This window comes from Acanthochromis polyacanthus, chromosome 7 (genome assembly GCF_021347895.1).
Source record: "Acanthochromis polyacanthus isolate Apoly-LR-REF ecotype Palm Island chromosome 7, KAUST_Apoly_ChrSc, whole genome shotgun sequence".
Lineage (NCBI taxonomy): Eukaryota > Metazoa > Chordata > Actinopteri > Pomacentridae > Acanthochromis > Acanthochromis polyacanthus.
The window spans coordinates 10,337,745-10,357,038 of NC_067119.1; the positions used below are offsets into that span (position 1 = coordinate 10,337,745).

At 42.2% G+C, this 19,294-nt stretch overlaps 2 protein-coding genes across 23 annotated transcripts in view; one reads left to right on the plus strand and one right to left on the minus strand.

Annotated features, from left to right (window-relative positions):
• Positions 1-18,501, plus strand: part of LOC110971136 (UDP-glucuronosyltransferase 2A2-like) — a 43,833-nt gene extending 25,332 nt beyond the window's left edge. For 2 of the 7 annotated variants that reach the window (XM_051950485.1, XM_051950486.1), the window contains exon 7: positions 18,260-18,501. In XM_051950485.1, coding sequence (XP_051806445.1) covers positions 18,260-18,302 — 43 coding nt within the window. In that variant the 3' untranslated portion in view covers positions 18,303-18,501. Of the gene's footprint in view, positions 1-2,834; positions 3,590-3,775; positions 3,925-4,088; positions 4,221-4,390; positions 4,479-4,611; positions 4,832-5,841; positions 6,346-11,365; positions 12,119-12,291; positions 12,441-12,603; positions 12,736-13,278; positions 13,367-13,853; positions 14,074-18,016 lie in introns of those variants that run through there. The other 5 variants (XM_051950482.1, XM_051950484.1, XM_051950481.1 and 2 more) reach the window with 5 other exon arrangements.
• Positions 1-19,294, minus strand: part of LOC110971137 (apoptosis-enhancing nuclease-like) — an 87,166-nt gene that overhangs the window by 62,089 nt on the left and 5,783 nt on the right. For 6 of the 16 annotated variants that reach the window (XR_007942917.1, XR_007942911.1, XR_007942908.1 and 3 more), the window contains exon 1: positions 5,983-5,997. The exons of 2 other annotated variants lie outside the window; for them this stretch is intronic. The gene's annotated coding sequence lies outside the window, so the exon portion shown is untranslated. Of the gene's footprint in view, positions 1-5,982; positions 6,133-8,456; positions 8,512-8,685; positions 8,701-18,157; positions 18,173-19,294 lie in introns of those variants that run through there. 8 more of the 16 variants (XR_007942919.1, XR_007942913.1, XR_007942929.1 and 5 more) reach the window with 6 other exon arrangements.

Genomic DNA, 19,294 nt, shown 5'->3' on the forward strand with positions numbered 1-19,294 from the left:
TATTTTCACGTGTCCTGGTGGTTTTTACAGAAGTCACATCATCAATACATTTCATGAAATAGCCAGGGACATACTGTATATTGCTGTGGATCATGGAGATATGGGATCCCAAAGTCAGCCATTTATACGGGCTGACTGGGATAGTTTTAGTTCCTCAAACAGGAGGAGTCTTATGATCAGTTGGAGACGGGCTGTCTGGACAGTCCAAATTAGATAGTTTTACTTCCTCAAACATGGCAGAGGTGTGCGAGTTGGGAGGGGGGAGAGATGAAGTCATTACTCAAGTTAATTTAGTATGAGATCATTGCTATGTTAATTAAGGGTGCAGTCATTGCATATGCAAAAGTTTCAGTTCACTATAAATTACACTTGATCGAGACGCAAGTTGGGAGTCGTTGGGCGGTAGTCACTCGATGTAAACCAGGGTAGAAATGCTCTGAGCAAAGGGGATTTTATCCTGTAACTTGGACGGGGGATTCAACATGATCTGCAACGGAATAACTGTTCTATTGGAATTATGGACGAAAGTACTGCATTTTCTGCAGTGTTTGAGGATTACGGAACTGTGATCTAAAAATAACACTGACTGAAGGAACATTACTGAACTCTATTTTCTCCTTGAGGAACAACACCAGAATGGATTAACAAAGTTTTTACTGGCCCAAACAACAAAAATGGGGGATGGATAGACAGGGGCCCAGACAGGGGCCGGACAGGGAACTGGAGGTAGGGCCGACGGTGGTCCTCAGGAGGCCGGACTGTCAGCCCCCACAGGAACTGGAGGTGGGGCGTCGACCCCCACAGGAACTGGAGGCGGGGTGTCGACCCCTACAGGAACTGGAGGCGGGGCGTCGACCCCTACAGGAACTGGAGGCGGGGCGTCGACCCCCACTGGAACTGGAGGCGGGGCATCGACCCCCACAGGAACTGGGGACAGGAAGATGGTCCCCATGCGGACAGGAAACAGAGGGGCGGCGTGGAGCCTCTCCTCACCCGGAGGGTCAGAGGCAGCCTCGACCTGCTTGGGAGGTGAGGGAGTGCAGGAAACCTCTGGAGCAGGAACCCGGGAGCCACAGCGCCTCCTGGCGGCGGGCCTTCGGCGGCCAGGTCTCTTGGTGGGGGGCTCTGAGTCTGGCGGAGAAACAGGCTCGGGTTGGTTACTAAGGGAGCCACAGGGTGAGGAAGTGTCAAACCCCTCAAGGACCGGGGATGAGGTGGCATCGGGCCCCTCCAGGTCTGGGGGTGAGGTGTGGATCAGCAGGCTGGACAGGTTAACTGGAGTGCGCAGGAAGCGGAGGAGATCGCTGGGCAGGTAAGGAACTAACCCTGGTTTCTTCGCGGCCTCCTGGCACGCCAACGACACTACTGCGTCCCTGATTCCCTGCCCGGCTGCCTTTTTCCACATGCGTCGTAGGATGTAATCGCGTGCCTCGACAGATTCAAAAAAGATGCCAGTGGGGCCGACGGGGGACAAGGGCAGGTCCAGGTAGTCTGGGTCTGGCGGTGGTACTGGGGAAGCCGAAGGGACATGAGGTTCATGGCTCGGGGGAGGGGGTCGAGCCGACCTCAGCAGTGGGTTCTCCGGGTTCATTCTTGGCCAGATCGTACTGTCACGATTTCACGAAGGCGAACCCGAGCAGAGAACACACCACTGAGGCAGAGACAGGATGCAAGGCTGGTTTATTGTGGAGAAGGCGGGGGGATTGTGGAGGGGGTGAGGAGCCAGAGAAGGGATCCAGGATGGAGTGAAGGAGAGGAGTCCGGGGACGGAACGGCAGAGCCGGGGATCAGCGGACAGCAGGAGATCCGGGGGAGATTGAGTGAAGCGGACGTGAGTGGGTGAACGCTCGCGGCGGCAGGGAGACAGAAGGCTGGGACGCCAGAGGTAGGAAGCCAGGTGCAAGTGGTCCGGGATGATGAGGCGGCAGGAGAGTCCGGGGGTCCAGGGAGGGAACCAGGAAGAGGTATCTGGAGAGGAGCACGAAGGGGCAGGCAGGGCGGGAGGAGATCCGGGCAGCTGGGTCGCTCTAGGCGCAGGAGAAGATAAACAAATGTAAATATGAAAAACGGGTTAATAGACTGACTGCGTAGGCAGAGTTTACAATCTGGCGGAGATTGAATGCAGGAACCGGTCTTTTATTGATTGAAGTGTAGTCACTGTAGGAGCCGGAAAAGGGATTTGGATGTCAGGAAGGACAGGGGGAGGAGGAGGCCCTGACACGTGGGGTTTTTCAGGTGAGTAGCCGACTGCTCTCCCCCTCCAAATTACATGATCTGGGTGATTATTACTTTTCTTTTATGAAAGCATAGTTCCACTTATGAGCCGTTTTATTCACATGATCTAATGTGTGGGTCTCTGATTGTACATTCCACATGCTGATAAAAATTTGGTAAGACAGATTTGAGACTTGCCTGTCTGAAGTCTCCGGCTGCAATGAAGAAAGCTTCAGGATTAGCTGTCTGCAACAAGCTGATGATGAGGTCAATTTCATCCATAGTCTCCTCAAGTTGGCATTCACTAGTACAAAAACTGCTACAACAATGACCGCCATCAGTTCTTGCAGCAACATCAGCATTTCACAGTCATGTACTCCGAGAGTGGTGAGTAATGTGTACAGACTACCTGAGCGTCCTCACACCACAGCCTGTTGGCAAAAAAAACTAAATTTAAAAAAATAATGTGTGCAGGTCAGATGTTTTTGATTTGTTATGCTGTTTTTATAGCCGTAATCTTTTACCTGTTATCTCTTATTTCATGCAGAACAAGGCGGAACATAGGTCAACTTTGTTTGGTTAATAATTTTCCTGAAGGGGAGAACATTTTAGAAATGATCTCTCCACAGCTGCCATTCTCACTGAACAACAGCCACCATGGAGCTGCGTCTCTCTGCTTGTGTCCTGCTGGTACTTTGCATGACTTGGAGTGTAAATGGAGGAAAGATTTTAGTGTGGTATACTGAAGGCAGCCACTGGATTAACATGAAGCCGGTGCTGGACACGCTGATCGACAGAGGACATCAGGTGACGGTCCTGGTCCCAAGCTCATCATTATTCATGAACAGCAGTGAACCCTCACGTTTTCGCTACGAACCCTTCAATGTCTCTGTTACAGTGGAGGACACGGAGGGATTGATGAACAACTTCATTAAATTTTTCATGTATGAGATGGATCATATGAACTACTTGCAGATGTATCTCAGATTTGCAGAGTTAATGAAAACAGAGATAAAGACTCTTTTAAAGGTATTGGACGGTGTGCTGAAATCAGAAACCATCATGAAGAAGCTGAAGGAGGGAAATTATGACCTTCTCTTGTCTGACCCCTTCCACCCTGGCAGTGACTTAGTAGCAGACGTTTTGGGCATTCCCCTCATCTTCTCCTTGCGCTTTTCCATAGCTAATAACTGGGAGAGGCTGTGTGGTCAGATACCTGCTCCACCTTCCTTTGTTCCTGGTGCTTTGAGCAAACTTACAGACAGGATGGATTTCTCAGAGAGAATATGGAACGCTCTTTTCATCGCTCTGCAGGACGTTGTGAAAGAGTATGCCATGTGGAAAGAAATAGATAAATATTACTCCGAAGTCAAAGGTGAGCAGCTGAGAAAGAACCACTGCAAGAACACACTTTTTGTATGGGTCACATTTAGGAATTGCTTTGCATGAACTGCAGAGATTGTAATATTTAATTGCATGATATAAAATGCTATGAGAACATTTGCTGTATATTTTCAAGTACTGTTAAAAAATATTATCCACTCCTTTTGCAATGCAACAGGAACACCCACCAGTGCCTGTGAGATGATGGGCAGAGCAGACATCTGGTTACTGAGATCCTACTGGGATTTTGATTTCCCTCGTCCTTTCCTCCCCAACTTCAAATATGTTGGTGGGATCCACTGCAGACCTGCTAAACCTTTACCAAAGGTAGGACTGTCTCCACTCTTACAAGCCTGTTAATCTGTCATTACAACACAGCTGTACAGTATTCCTGACTTAAACAATGAAGAGAGCCAGCAGTCAAAACGCTGAACAAGGAAAAGTAAACAGCTGTTTGACTGACTGATAGAGAATATTCTTCTTTCTGACAGGAAATGGAACAATTTGTCAATAGTTCTGGAGATGCTGGCATCGTGGTCTTCACATTAGGATCCCTGATCAAGAACATCACCACAGAGAAGGCAAACATGATAGCTGCAGGCCTCGCTCAGATCCCTCAAAAGGTCAGAGGACCATCAGTCTGTGCCAACTGGAACCACCTTCAATAACCCTCAAACTGTTTTATAGATGGAGCAACATCTGCTACAGAGTCAGTGCAGAACTCAACCCAGTGCTTTCAAATGTTGTTTTTGCTGTTTTACTCTAAGAATTAATTTTCTACTGTTGTTTATAGGTTCTGTGGAGATACAGTGGTGAAAAACCAAAAACTCTAGGTTCCAACACCAAATTATATGACTGGATCCCTCAGAATGACCTACTGGGTGAGTAACTTTGATTTTGATCTGTTATCTTGTTGCACAAGTCAAGTATTTAATTGAACATGCAAATCTATTTCTAACTCCTCTGGTCATCTCCAGCAATAATACATGTTTCATGATTTCTGCCACAAATCAGGTCACCCTAAAACCAGAGCTTTCATCACTCATGGAGGCACAAATGGGATTTACGAGGCCATCTACCACGGTGTTCCAATGGTGGGCATCCCACTGTTTGGTGACCAGCAAGACAACTTGGTCCACATGAAGGCTAAAGGAGCTGCACTTACTGTGGACCTGAACTTCATGAAGAGTGAGGACCTTACAGATGCCATCAACACGGTCATCAATGACAAATCGTAAGTTCTCCTACAGGTCTGCACTTTCAGGGCATTAAAGGTATTGAAACATTGTTTTCTTTGTGCTTTTTGTGGAGTGTTCACATTAATAATACGGTGTCAGATTGATAACATGCTCTGAAGGAGCCATGGTCTAATGCAGTGACTGACATGACATGACAGTCTGTCACTCTACAGTCTGTTCACATATGACTGTGTTTCCAAGTATCACAATAAGAGTATTATGAGACTCACAGAAAACATCACAGTGACATGGTGTCAAGAGAACAAAGTGTTCAGCCACCAGTCTACATCATCAATAATTTTAGATTCTGAGACAGCAGATCTCAGACTTCATTTCCTGGTCTTTAAGCACCAATGGAGTCATTCAGATTATCTGTGATACCTTGATAAAACTGAAATGCTGTCAAATTTCATTAGGATATGTAAAATCTACTTTGGTCATTATATGAAGACCACTGTCCCAGATACTGATGCTTTATTGTAGAGCAAAGCACTAAGAATGATTTAGAACGGTCATTCAGCACATGGTCTGTTCTCATTCTTGTCCTCAGAAAAACAATGAAAGAGCTCAGACCAACCACCTGAAAACAGGTTTTATCACCAAGCAGTTAGATTACTCAATATTACGCCATTTCTATGTTCATGAGTTATGAGTTATTTAGAATTTGTGGGATTTCATATTTACTGTTGTATTTAATGTCCTGTTTGTTACTGTTAAATTTCATTGATATTTCAAGAGCTGAGACAGAGTCAGGGCATATGCATTTCACTGTACAACTTCCAATGCACAACCACTCACTTGCAAAGGTCACATTAAGATAATAAAATCATTGAATGGTTTTTATCCCCTCACACACCTGCTTATCTGAAAGAAATTTAAGTTGTAAAATACACAATAAAACATGCATCCCTGTTTTTATCCCAAGTCTTTAAAAGGTGAACAACCTTGAAGGATAAAAGTTAAAACTACAGTGTGATAATATGTATCCCTCTATATACATTGACAGGTACAAGGAAAATGCTATGCGACTGTCCAGTATCCACCATGACAGACCCATGAGTGCCCTGAATGAGTCCGTGTTCTGGATCGAGTTCACCATGAGAAACAAAGGGGCAAAGCACTTGAGGGTCCAGGCCCACCAGCTCACCTGGTACCAGTATCACAGCCTGGATGTCATAGCCTTCCTCCTCACCATAGTTCTGCTCCTGATATTCCTCTTTGTCAAGACCTGCAGCTTCTGCTTCCAGAGGTGCTGTGGCAGGAAAGGAAAGACAAAGAGAAAGGCTGAGTGACAGACTGAAGAGAAATGTGACTGATAAAGAACTGATGCATGAATAAACTGGTGTATTGGTGGAAAGACATGTAACTTATCTTGGATTTGAGAATTTGTCACTCTTTTTTGGTTTGCTATTTTAAATATTAGTTGCTAAAATGTGTGTTAATTTGCATAACTTCAATGCATATCAATTTCACATTAAATTCTGAACCTTCATTGGCTGGTGTAAATTTAGGGGGAAAAAAGGCACAAAGAGATTTCATTCAGTGCCTTTACTTGAATAATACTGATGTCAGGTTTTATCAGCACACTATAGTGCCATCACAAATATTTCTACAGACATGTCTCAGAATTGACAGGGCTTCAAAAAAACAGAAATGACATCCACATATGCATAACTGTGTTTGTCTTTTCATGTATGAACAGTGAAGATTGTTTTGTTTTATTTCCATAATTTTTTCAGTTTTCCTATCTTAAATAAAATCTCTATTCTGCTCTAAATGTGTGTGTATTTGGATTTTATTTGATTACATTTCATTAGAATGGCAAACAATACTCAATGTCACAAGTGCAACAAGTCTTCTACGTGTACAGGGAGCAACACAATCTATTGAAACAGTCAGCAAAAATGTGTCAAAATACACCCAAGAAAACAGTGTCCAAATGCCTCACTGGTAGTTCACCTCTCATTGTGTGAAGCTGACCAAATTCTATGAACTCTTGTTAATGATTAAAAAGTAACCACAAGCATATTGTGTCGCTGTGGGTGTGTTTATAGTGCAGTAGACCCAGAACTTCCTGGAGAGATTCCTCCAGGAAGAACTGGAAAGTATCACTGAGGGGAGGGATGTCTAGAATGACCTGTCTAGTCTGCTGCCTCTGTGACCCAAACACAGATATGCACAAGAACATGAATGGATGGATTATTACTGATAAAACCCTCTTAACAACTATCTATGGTCTAATGTTGGGTTCATTATAAATCCAGGTGGAGTATCACAGTAACATTACTGAATTTCATATTAAACCTCCATACAAACAAGAAATATTTGCAAAATGTGACCACTGTTGGTCTTTGTCATTTTTATCATTTCTGTTGCATATTTTAGCATAAATTATCAAACTGGCCAGAGGTAATAAAAGTTAATAGTTTCTAAAGTAGCTTTAAACCTATGAGGACTGTAAACTGAAATCTCGCAGCTGCAGTGAGAGAGATTATGCCTTTTCATCAGGTGTTCCAGTTGCTTAGTCACCAAGTTGTTCATGAAGTTAAAAGGGTGAAATTTATAACTAAAAATGAATACATAAAGCAAAAGAACATGAAGACAAAGTATATCATTCCAATGAATAGATGATAACAATTATGTCAAAGAATTACGTATGAAATAACATTTCCAGAAGGATCATGATGGAGAAATGGTGATAAAACATTGCAGAGAGATACGCTAAATTTGACTGGCTTTCTGTGTCAGGATTCTGCCTTTTGTTCCTGTTTCTGTTTTCCTCTTGTATTGTCTGGTCTCTCTGTCTCCCTTCTGTCTGCTGCTCCCTACCCATTCTGCACCTGGCCTCTGATTGCTTTCAGCTGATGCAATGAAGCCAATTCATTCCACCTGGTTCCCCTTGCTAATATTTAAGCCCTGTCTTTTCCTTCAGTCATTGCTGGCTCATTATCTTGGACTCATTCAGTTTCAGTCTCTGTTCCCTCCTTACCTCTGGACAACACCTGCTCACTGGATTACTCTGCTTTTCTCCCTGGTATGGATTTACACTTTTTGGACTTTGTAGTTTTTTTGATTTGGACTTCAGTTTGTTTCCACCTTCAGTCATAGTTCCTATGTGTGAGTATTCGTCCTCAGCCCGGTTGTTTTGTCACTGTTCAGTTGTAGCCACTTCAGTCTTGTTTCAGTTAAGTTGTAGTTTTGTTAAAATAAACCCTTTTTACTATAATGCCCGGTTGTCTGTCTACTGTGTCTGCGCCTGGGTTCTCCACACTCCACATCCCTGACATTCTGTTACAAACCTCCTGTTTTATGTGAACACACTCATTCTGGTCTCAAAAAATCCATGTGAAAGCAGCTGTTCAAGAAAAGTTAATGCTGTTTTAAAGTTTGTAGTGGTCACCTTCATTAAATAGAGGTCTGTTTCCAGGCTGTGTCCAATGAGAATAGTGTTGATGAAGCTCAACAAGGTTTCCTTGACCTCTCTGAGGGAGGTGTGGTTACCCTTCACAGCTTCCTCACTGATGCCTGAAAATCGAGAAGAGTCAAGTTTCTATATACCTGTCGACTGATTTAAAACGCAGATAAACTCAGTAGTAGCATAATTTAGTTATTTTTAAACACCCGGTACCTTTCACATAGTGGCAAACCTATTTCCTTGAACTTTGTTTTTTTTTTTTTACTGCCACTCTACACCCTCATTAAGATACAGCACAAGTGCTCAGCCTTTAGCTTCTTGCCAGGTTTCTTATCAGGATCTTATTGCCAGTAGGAGGAAGGTTGGTGCACAGTGACTGTGTTTTGCTTAAGAAAAGATGAGGAAAACAAAACAAACAGCCAAATATATATTTACCTTACCTGGTGTTATAGTCAATAACTTCATTATCAGGTCTGACAAATGTGTCATAGATGACTTGAAGACGAGAGGTGACCACTGTCACTCTGGATAGCGCCAAACCATGGATGGTATAACACTATAAAGACACACAACATATATTATCTTGACTGCTTTTCCGCAAAGCCACTGATTATTTGAATTACCTAATTACTTTAGTGTATGCAGTGCTAAACAAATATACGAGACCACCTATCACGAAAACCAGAAAACAAATATTTTAGAAATCTGTCAAAAAACAGTTTCAATTTAAAAATGGTGTTTTTTTTATTTGGCAAATGAGAAACTGAAACTAAATTAACAATTTAATCAACTATATTACAGTTTTTCTTAATTGCTAAAACATTAAACTCTATTGTCCGAACCAAATTCTCAGTTGCCTGAACCCACTTATTGAATCAGTCACTCTTTTGGCAAAACCATAAGCCCTTTTCACCTGTTTAGACACATCTTGTCAACACATCGTCATTGTGATGCACCTGCGTAGCAAAATAGTGAGCACTGGTGAGCAAAAGTGAAACACAGTTAAAGCTCAGGCGTCACCGGTTGAACACAACAACTCAAAATTGATCACACTTGTGGCTAATGATGTGAGGGTACATATAAGCCAAAGCACTGGTTTGTGAGGCACTACAATGGACAGAAATCTAAGAAGAGGAGCATGGATACGGCATGCCAGGGTTTTTTTTCCCCTCCGTTGCCTGGCCAGAGAAAATTCTGCTTCACAAATGCTGGTAAAATTACAGAAAGTGTACATGACTGACTTTTCCCTCTGTTTTGTGTGTATTTGTCCCAGAGAGTTTTTCAGTTGGATTTTGATGATACACATAAATACACCTGGGACAATGTTAGTTTTCATAGAGGACTATTGATTTGGGAATGGTTCAATATGAACCCTCAAGTTATTGTGATTTTTCTGCCTCTATATTCTCCCTTTCTGAATCCTATAGAACAATTATTCTCTACATGGAGGTGGAAGGTTTATGAGCAGCAGGAAAATCTTTTTCCATCAATGGTCTTGACATGTGGTGATGTTTCTGTTGATGCATGTTAGGACTGGATCAGACACACTCAGTCCTTCTTTCTAGAGAAAATGTGGCCTGTGATGTAGATGAAGTCTTGTGGCCTGACCCAGTACGGAGAAATGATGCTGTGGCAGAGTAATGCACTTCTTTTCGTTGTACTTTATTTGTACATTTTTGTGCTTTATTTTTACGTACAAGTGCTACATGTAAATGCACAGCATTTCTGTTTTTTTTTTTTTTGCAAATTCTTTTTTCTATGTACAAGTGTTACAAATGCGCAGGTATTTTGTTTTGCAACATGCATTTAGCCTAAATAACCATTTATTTCTACCGCTTCATGTCCTGAGCATTGTGTTTTCCTTTTTTAAATGTAGTGTTTAGTGACTGCTCAGTAGAGTATTTAATTTTGATGATTTGACAGCAAAGTTCAGTTTTGAGCACAGACTGAACCGTTTTGGGGTGAAAGTTTGGTTTTGCAAGAAGAGTCAGAGGTTTTGTGAATGTAGCTTGAAAATTGGGTTTTGTGTTCACATTTTAGGGAAAAGGAGAGCAGCTTTCCAGAAATGTGTCTTAGCAATCGAGAAAAACTGTAACCAAAAATCTTAATATTTTATCTTTACAACACTCTGTGCAACATTCAGTAAAGAACAGAAAAGTAAACCTTTTGCACCTCTTTACTTTGTAATGAAGTAAAAGCCAGGGGAGCAAAAGTCAGTCAGCTTAATCCTCTGCAGAACATGTCCAAAAAAACACAGCTTCACATTCAAAAGAAATATTACCAACCAACACAGCCATCCCTGGAGCCACAACTCTTGAATGACTGAAAATATCAAATCTTACAACACTTTGAATTCTAAAAGCCCAATGATGGCAAAATGACATTTAAAAAATCTTAACCTAACAAAAAGACCACTTGCTTGGTCTCATTCACACAGTCACAACTCAGAGATGTTGCACTGGGCCCCACTACTTCCTCAGATTACACAAGGATGTTCACAAACTCACTGAGCTGCAGTTAATCTTCTGCATCACTTCATTACATCTCTCTTCTGCCAACAGCCACAATCCAGAGCTCTGAGGACAGTCTTTACATTCCATTTGTGGATGTCTTTCATGATTCATGATTTCTTTATTGGTCATTTCTCTGTGCATCTGTATACACACAAAAGTGAAAAAACATTCCCCCCAGCCCACATCAGCACCACAGAAAACACAACAATCAACAGTTGGTCAAAAAGTAATAATAAAACACAATAAACAGAGATTTTCAATACAAGTGTTGTAACGTAAAAACATTCAAACACACTTGTGGGGCAGGAGCCTACAATGATGATGGCCATCACAGCCGGTAGAAAGGTCGGCATTTCACAGTCATGTACTCCAAGAGCAAGCAGCAGTGTGTAGAGACCACCTTGGCATCCTGACACCACAACCTTTTGGCAAAAAAAAGAACAAAAAAACCCAGATGTGCAGGTTAGATGTTGCTTTGTAATGCTGTCACCTTTATAGTCATTACCTTTTACCTCATATTTCATGCAGCACAAGGCAGAACATAGGTCAACTTTATTTGGTTAATGATTACCCTGAAAGGAGCACCTTTGAAAAAGGATCTGCCCACAGCTGACATTCCCACTGAACAACAGCCACCATGGAGCTGCGTCTCTCTGCTTGTGTCCTGCTGGTACTTTGCATGACTTGGAGTGTAAATGGAGGAAAGATTTTAGTGTGGTATACTGAAGGCAGCCACTGGATTAACATGAAGCCGGTGCTGAACACGCTGATCGACAGAGGACATCAGGTGACGGTCCTGGTCCCAAGCTCATCATTATTCATGAACATCAGCGAACCCTCACGTTTTCGCTACGAACCCTTCAATGTCTCTGTTTCAGTGGAGGACATGGAGGGATTGATGAACAAATTCTTTAAATTCTCTATGTATGAGATGGATCATATGAGCTACTTGCAGATTTTCCTCAGAGGCATAGAGGTGATGAAGACTCAAATAAAGGCTCGTTTAAAGTTGTTGGACGGTGTGCTGAAATCAGAAACCATCATGAAGAAGTTGAAGGAGGAAAATTATGACCTTCTCCTGTCTGACCCCATTTACCCTGGCAGTGACTTAGTAGCAGACATTTTGGGCATCCCTCTCGTTTTCTCCTTCCAAATTTCCTTAGCTAATAACTGGGAGAGGCTGTGTGGTCAGGTACCTGCTCCACCTTCCTTTGTTCCTGGTGCTTTGAGCAAACTTACAGACAAGATGGATTTCTCAGAGAGAATATGGAACGTTCTCTTCTACACTCTGCAGGACGTTGTGATGGAGTACATGATGTGGAAAGAAGTAGATAAATATTACTCTGAAGTCAAAGGTGAGCGGCTGAGAAAGAACACATTTTTTGTTTGGATCACATTAAGGAATTGCTTTGTATGAACTGCTCTGATTGTATATGTAATCACATGGTATAAACTGCTATGAGAACATTTCCTGTAAATTCTGAAGTACTGGTGAAAAAAATTATCCATTTCTTTTGCAACGCAACAGGAACACCCACCAGTGCCTGTGAGATGATGGGCAGAGCAGACATCTGGTTGCTGCGACTCTACTGGGATGTTGATTTCCCTCGTCCTCTCCTCCCCAACTTCAAATATGTTGGTGGGATCCACTGCAGACCTGCTAAACCTTTACCAAAGGTAGGACCGTCTCCACTCTTACAAGCCTGTTAATCTGTCATTACAACACAGCTGTACAGTATCCTGACTTAAACAATGAAGAGAGCCAGCAGTCAAAACACTGAGCAAGGAAAAGTAAACAGCTGTTTGACTGACTGATAGAGAATATTGTTCTTTCTGACAGGAAATGGAACAATTTGTCAATAGTTCTGGAGATGCTGGCATCGTGGTCTTCACATTAGGATCCATGATCAAGAACATCACCACAGAGAAGGCAAACATGATAGCTGCAGGCCTCGCTCAGATCCCTCCAAAGGTCAGAGGACCATCAGTCTGTGCCAACTGGAACCACCTTCAATAACCCTCAAACTGTTTTATAGATGGAGCATCATCTGCTACGGAGTCAGTGCAGAACTCAACCCAGTGCTTTCAAATGTCTCAGTCAATTAACTGTGAACCTCTATATATTACTGCTGACTGCAAGATAAGGAAATTTCAACTGAAAGTGCTTTGATCTTTTATAAATCCTCCTTGCTCTGTAGGCATTATTTTGCTCCATTCTCAGATCCTCAGTCGGTTGGTCAGAGGAGCCCCATGGTTATTCTGTTACTACCATGTTTGAAGAATTTATCAGTTCTGGTTTGTCACCATGACAACTCTAACGAGCCCCAACTAGTTTATTCTTTTTTTTTTTAAAAGTTCAACACTCAGTAAACAGAGAAATACAAAATACAACGACATTAGTGTTTGACAGAAAAGCTTATTTTAAAAAAAACGATTGAATAAAAGCTATACAGTGAATGATGATAAAGTTATCACTGTGTTATTCTAAGAATTAGTCTTTTACTGTTGTCTACAGGTTCTGTGGAGATACAGCGGAGAAAAACCAAAAACTTTGGGTCAAAACACCAAATTATATGACTGGATCCCTCAAAACGACCTACTGAGTGAGTAACTTTGGTATTCATCACATTTGATGGAGAGCTCCAAAAAAATTTTTTTAAAAGTTTGTTTTGTACCATCAGGAAAAGACACATTCTTCACACAATCAAATGTCAGATCACAACTTTGACAGCAATGCTGCCAAAATAAAAAAATAATAATTTGTTGCTTGCTAAAAAGTGTACCTGGAACTTGTCTCACTTCCAACCATGTTAATCTTTTTGAAGCTGTGGGTATTCACTTCATTTCCTTTGTGCTTTGAATGCAATGTAAAATACTCCTTATTGTTTATGCTTAAAAATGTGAGCAACAACTGGTTGTTCATACAGCAGTAAATGTCTTGATTAAATGTTGCATGCAGAAAGATGTTTTTGATCTGTTATCTTGTTGCACAAGTCAAGTATTTGTTTAAACATGCAAATCTATTTCTGTCTAATTCCTCTGGTCATCTCCAGCAATAATACATGTTTCATGATTTCTGCCACAAATCAGGTCACCCTAAAACCAGAGCTTTCATCACTCATGGAGGCACAAATGGGATTTACGAGGCCATCTACCACGGTGTTCCAATGGTGGGGATCCCACTGTTTGGTGACCAGCCAGAAAACTTGGTCCACCTGAAGGCTAAAGGAGCTGCAGTCACTGTGGACCTGAACTTCATGAAGAGTGAGGACCTTACACATGCCATCAACACGGTCATCAATGACAAATCGTAAGTTCTCCTACAGGTCTGCACTTTTAGGGCATTAAAGGTATTGAAACATTGTTTTCTTTGTGCTTTTTTTTGAAGTGTTCACATAAATAATATGTCAGACTGATATGCTCTGAAAAAGCCATGGTCTAATGCAGTGACTGACATGACATGACAGTCTGTCACTCTACAGTCTGTTCACATATGACTGTGTTGTCAAGTATCACAGTAAGTATTATGAGACTCACAGAAAACACTGTAGTGATTCCACTGTTCGACAACAGTTAGAACGCCTGCAGGAAGCAGAGGGACCAATCTATATAGTGTCAAGAGAACAAAGTGTTCAGCCACCAGTCTACATCATCAATAATTTTAGATTCTGAGACAGCAGATCTCAGACTTGATCACCTGGGGCCTCATTTATAAAACATTGCGTAGGATCCATACTAAAGTTTGCATACGCTGAAAATACGAAATGGGCGTATGCCCTTCGCCCCTGATTTATGAAACTGTGCGTATGAATGAATGAATGAATGAATGAATGAATTTATTTTGGTCAGACACTTCAACACAACATTATATTCTCAATTTCATCATCATAACCAAAATGGGATGGGCATGAAGCGTAAGCACAGCTGCATGCAATTTCTTTATAAAATCACACACCAGCTGGAAGATTGCACAGGTGGATCCACCTCACATTCCGCCCACAACACACCCACATTTTACCATGAATGGTCAATGCAAAGTAACTCATGAATGTATCTGTATATAAATAAGCTGCTGGATGCACGACATTTTACAGCGCCGGCCTGCAGTCTTTTCCCTACACTGCTGTGCGTCAGAATGAATGAGTCATGTGTTGACCCAGGCCACCCTGCCACTAAATTTGTTATGATCATGTCCGATGTACAAATAATTTGTACACTGATTGAATGTACATTTTTTCGGTTCACAGACAAATTCATTTTCACTCGGAGCCCTTACAGCAACATGAGTGCAGTCAGTTACGCCGATTACATTTGGGAAACCGGACATTGCTGCAAATTGCCGTTTAATGTTGGCCTGTTCACCCACAGTGTAAGGAAACTTGATGTATTGACTGGTCATGTTTATAATGTCATCCAAAACAGCTGGCATTATAGCACTGAGGGAAGGTTGTGATATCCCAGACCTAAAGGACATCATGTAACTGTATATCAGACCCAGATAGGATTTAGACAACAAATGTAACCTCATATATTCTTCATATAAAACACATACCCGTCGGCCAATTCCCGCTGGAAGGAGCCGGTGTCGCCAGAAACCCCCCAGTCGTCAGCTCCTGTGTCTGTACTGGGATGGCGTGGTTTGGGCGGGTGGGTCGGTCTAAGACGGCCGAGTTCAGCACATAGATCCAAGAGTACTGCTCTAGGGAATCTGAATTGGCTTATTAGCCAGTCATCATCATGGGCAAATCCCCGTGATTCCTAAAATCTCTCTCCATTCTTAACGGGATCTTCCAGCAATGCCAGCGCATCCATTGTGCCACATTATGCACGGCTGTCACCCGCTATTTATCCGCTTGATCAGCGATTGGACTGATTGTCACATGCCTTTTCCAAATTAGTAATCAATCAGCGCCACTCACCACTCTATATCATTTGAAGATGGAAGTTTGAAAAATGAACTTAGTTCTGCAAATACAGTCGTAGGCCGAATGGCGCACTATAGGAACATCTACAACAATGAGGGTTTATGATTATCCGGCTCTACAAGTCTAATATGTGATCAAGGTTTGAGATCAATCTGGTTTCAATTCACCACTTCACCCTCCGGCACTGCCGTTCCCTCTGTCTCCAAAATGTGCTTAAACAAGCATCAAAGTTGGCGCACATTCTAATGCCAAGTTTGTTTTTAGAAATCACAACATACACAGCATACGCCACTTTCTATGCAAAGTTTGTGATTTACGCCCGGTTTTGTGCGGAAGCAAGCATCAAGCATCAAGGTTGGCGCACCGGTGCGCACATTCTCACGCCAAGTTTGTTTTTATAAATCACAACCTTTGCTAGAAAGTGGCGTAGCCCTGTTTTGTGCGTACGCAAGCTTTATAAATGAGGCCCCAGGGGCCTCATTTATAAAACATTGCGTAGGATCCATACTAAAGTTTGCGTACGCCGAAAATACGAAAAGGGCGTATGCCCTTCGCCCCTGATTTATAAAACTGTGCGTAAGCACAGCTGCATGCAATTTCTTGATAAATCACACACCAGCTGGAAGATTGCACAGGTGGATCCACCTCACATTCCGCCCACAACACACCCACATTTTACCATGAATGGTCAATGCAAAGTAACTCATGAATGTATCTGTATATAAATAAGCTGCGGGATCCACAGCATTTCACGCAGCGCCAGCCGGCAGTTTTTTCACTGCTGTGCGTCAGGATGAATGAATCATGTGTTGACCCAGGCCACCCTGCCACTAAATTTGCTATGATCATGTCCGATGTACAAATAATTTGTAAACTGATTGAATGTGCATTTTTTCGGTTCACATAGACAAATTCATTTTCACTCAGGGGTTGTGGTGTGAAGCACCACAGTGGCCTCCATAACCCTCAAATGGAAGAAGTTTGGGACGACCACAACTCTTCCTAGACCTGGCCGTCCAGCTAAACTGAGCAATGGTGGGAGAAGAGCCTTGGTGAGAGAGGCAAAGAAGAACTCAAAGATCACTATGGCTGAGCGCCAGAGATGCAGTCGGGAGATAGGAAAAAGTTCCACAAAGTCAACTATCACTGCAGCCCTCCACCAGTCGGGGCTTTATGGCAGAGTGGCCCGACAGAAGCCTCTCCTCAGTGCAAGACACATGAAAGCCCACATAGAATTTGCCAAAAAAGACATGAAGGACTCCCAGACTATGAGAAATAAGATTCTCTGGTCTGATGAGACCAAGATTGAACTTTTTGGTGTTAATTCTAAGCGGTATGTGTGGAGAAAACCAGGCACTGCTCATCACCTGCCCAATACAATCCCTACAGTGAAACATGGTGGTGGGAGCATCATGTTGTGGGGGGTGTTTTTCAGCTACAGGGACAGGACGACTGGTTGCAATTGCAGGAAGGATGAATGCAACCAAGTACAGAGATATCCCGGAGGAAAACCTCTTCGAGAGACCTCAGGACCTCAGACTGGGCCGAAGGTTCACCTTTCAACAGGACAATGACCCTAAGCACACAGCTAAAATAACAAAGGAGTGGCTTCAGAACAACTCTGTGACCGTTCTTGACTGGCCCAGCCAGAGCCCTGACCTAAACCCAATTGAGCATCTCTGGAGAGACCTCAAAATGTCTGTCCACCAATGTTCACCATCCAACCTGACAGAACTGGAGAGGATCTGCAAGGAAGAATGGCAGAGGATCACCAAATCCAGGTGTGAAAAACTTGTTGCGTCATTCCCAAGAAGACTCATGGCTGTACTAGCTGAAAAGGGTGCTTCTACTCAATACTGAGCACAGGGTCTGAATACTTATGACAACGTGATATTTCAGTTTTTCTTTTTTAATAAATTTGCAAAAATTCCTACATTTCTGTTTTTTCTGTCAAGATGGGGTGCTGAGTGTCCGTTAATGAGAAATAAAATGAACTTTTTTGATTTTGGCAAATGGCTGCAATGACAGTGTGAAAAATTTTAAGGGGTCTGAATACTTTCCGTACCCACTGTGTGTGTGTGTGTGTGTGTGTGTGTACATATATATATATATCACAATATGTGTGTGTGTCACATTAAGAACATAAAACCACTGGATGTTTTTTACCCCCTCATATACCTGCTTATCTGAAAGAAATGCAAGTTGTAAAATACACAATATAACATGCATCCCTGTTTCTATCCCAAGTCTTTAAAAGGTGAACAACCTTGAAGGATAAAAGTTAAAACTGCAGTATGATAATATGTATTCATCTATATACATTGACAGGTACAAGGAAAATGCTATGCGACTGTCCAGTATCCACCACGACAGACCCATGAGTGCCCTGAATGAGTCCGTGTTCTGGATCGAGTTCACCATGAGAAACAAAGGGGCAAAGCACTTGAGGGTCCAGGCCCACCAGCTCACCTGGTACCAGTATCACAGCCTGGATGTCATAGCCTTCCTCCTCACCATAGTTCTGCTCCTGATATTCCTCTTTGTCAAGACCTGCAGCTTCTGCTTCCACAGGTGCTGTGGCAGGAAAGGAAAGACAAAGAGAAAGGCTGAGTGACGGACTGAACAGAAGTGTGACTGATAAAGAACTAATGTGTGAATAAACTGGTGTATTGGTGGAAAAACATGTAACTTACCCTGGATTTGAGAAATGGTCACTCTTGTTTGGTTTGCTCTTTTCAACATTAATTGCTGAAATGTGTGTTAATTTCAAAACTGCAATGAATGTGAATTTCACATAAAATTCTGAATGTTCATTGGCTGGTGTGAATTTAAGAAAAGAAAAACATAAAGAGATTTAATTCTGTGCCCTTACTTGAGTAATATTGATGGCAGGTTTTTGCAGCACACTATAGTGCCATCACAAATATTTCTACAGACATGGACAAACGAGCAGCAAATAAAAATTTTATACAAATCAAATGATGTAATTAAACCAAAAACTTCATCCTCTGCAGAACATGTCCAAAAAACAAAGCCATCCATCCGAAATAAATTTTACGAAACCAACACAGCCATCCCTGGAGCCAAAACTCTTGCGTGGATAAAAATATTAAAACTTACAACACGTTGAATCCTAAAAGCCCAGCACTTGCTTGGTCTCATTCACAGCCACAAATCAGAGATTCAAGGACATTTTGCACCGACCCCCACTACTTCCTCAGATTATGCAAGAATGTCCACAAACTCATTAAGCTGCAGTCATTCTTCTGCGTTACTTCGATACATCTCTCCTCTACCAGCAGTTACAATCTGGAGCTCTGAGGACAGTCTTTACATTCCATTTGTAGATTTCTTCAAGATTAATGATTTCTTTATTTGTCATTTCTCTGTGCATCTGTATTCGAGGGGGGCTGCTCTGAAGGATTTTTTATGTTGTATACACATGATCTGTATTATGTATAGATCATGTGTACACACGTGGACAAAATTGTTGGTACCCCTCAGTTAAAGAAGGAAAAACCCACAATTCTCACTGAAATCACTTGAAACTCACAAAAGTAACAATAAATAAAAATTTATTGAAAATTAAATAATCAAAAACAGCCA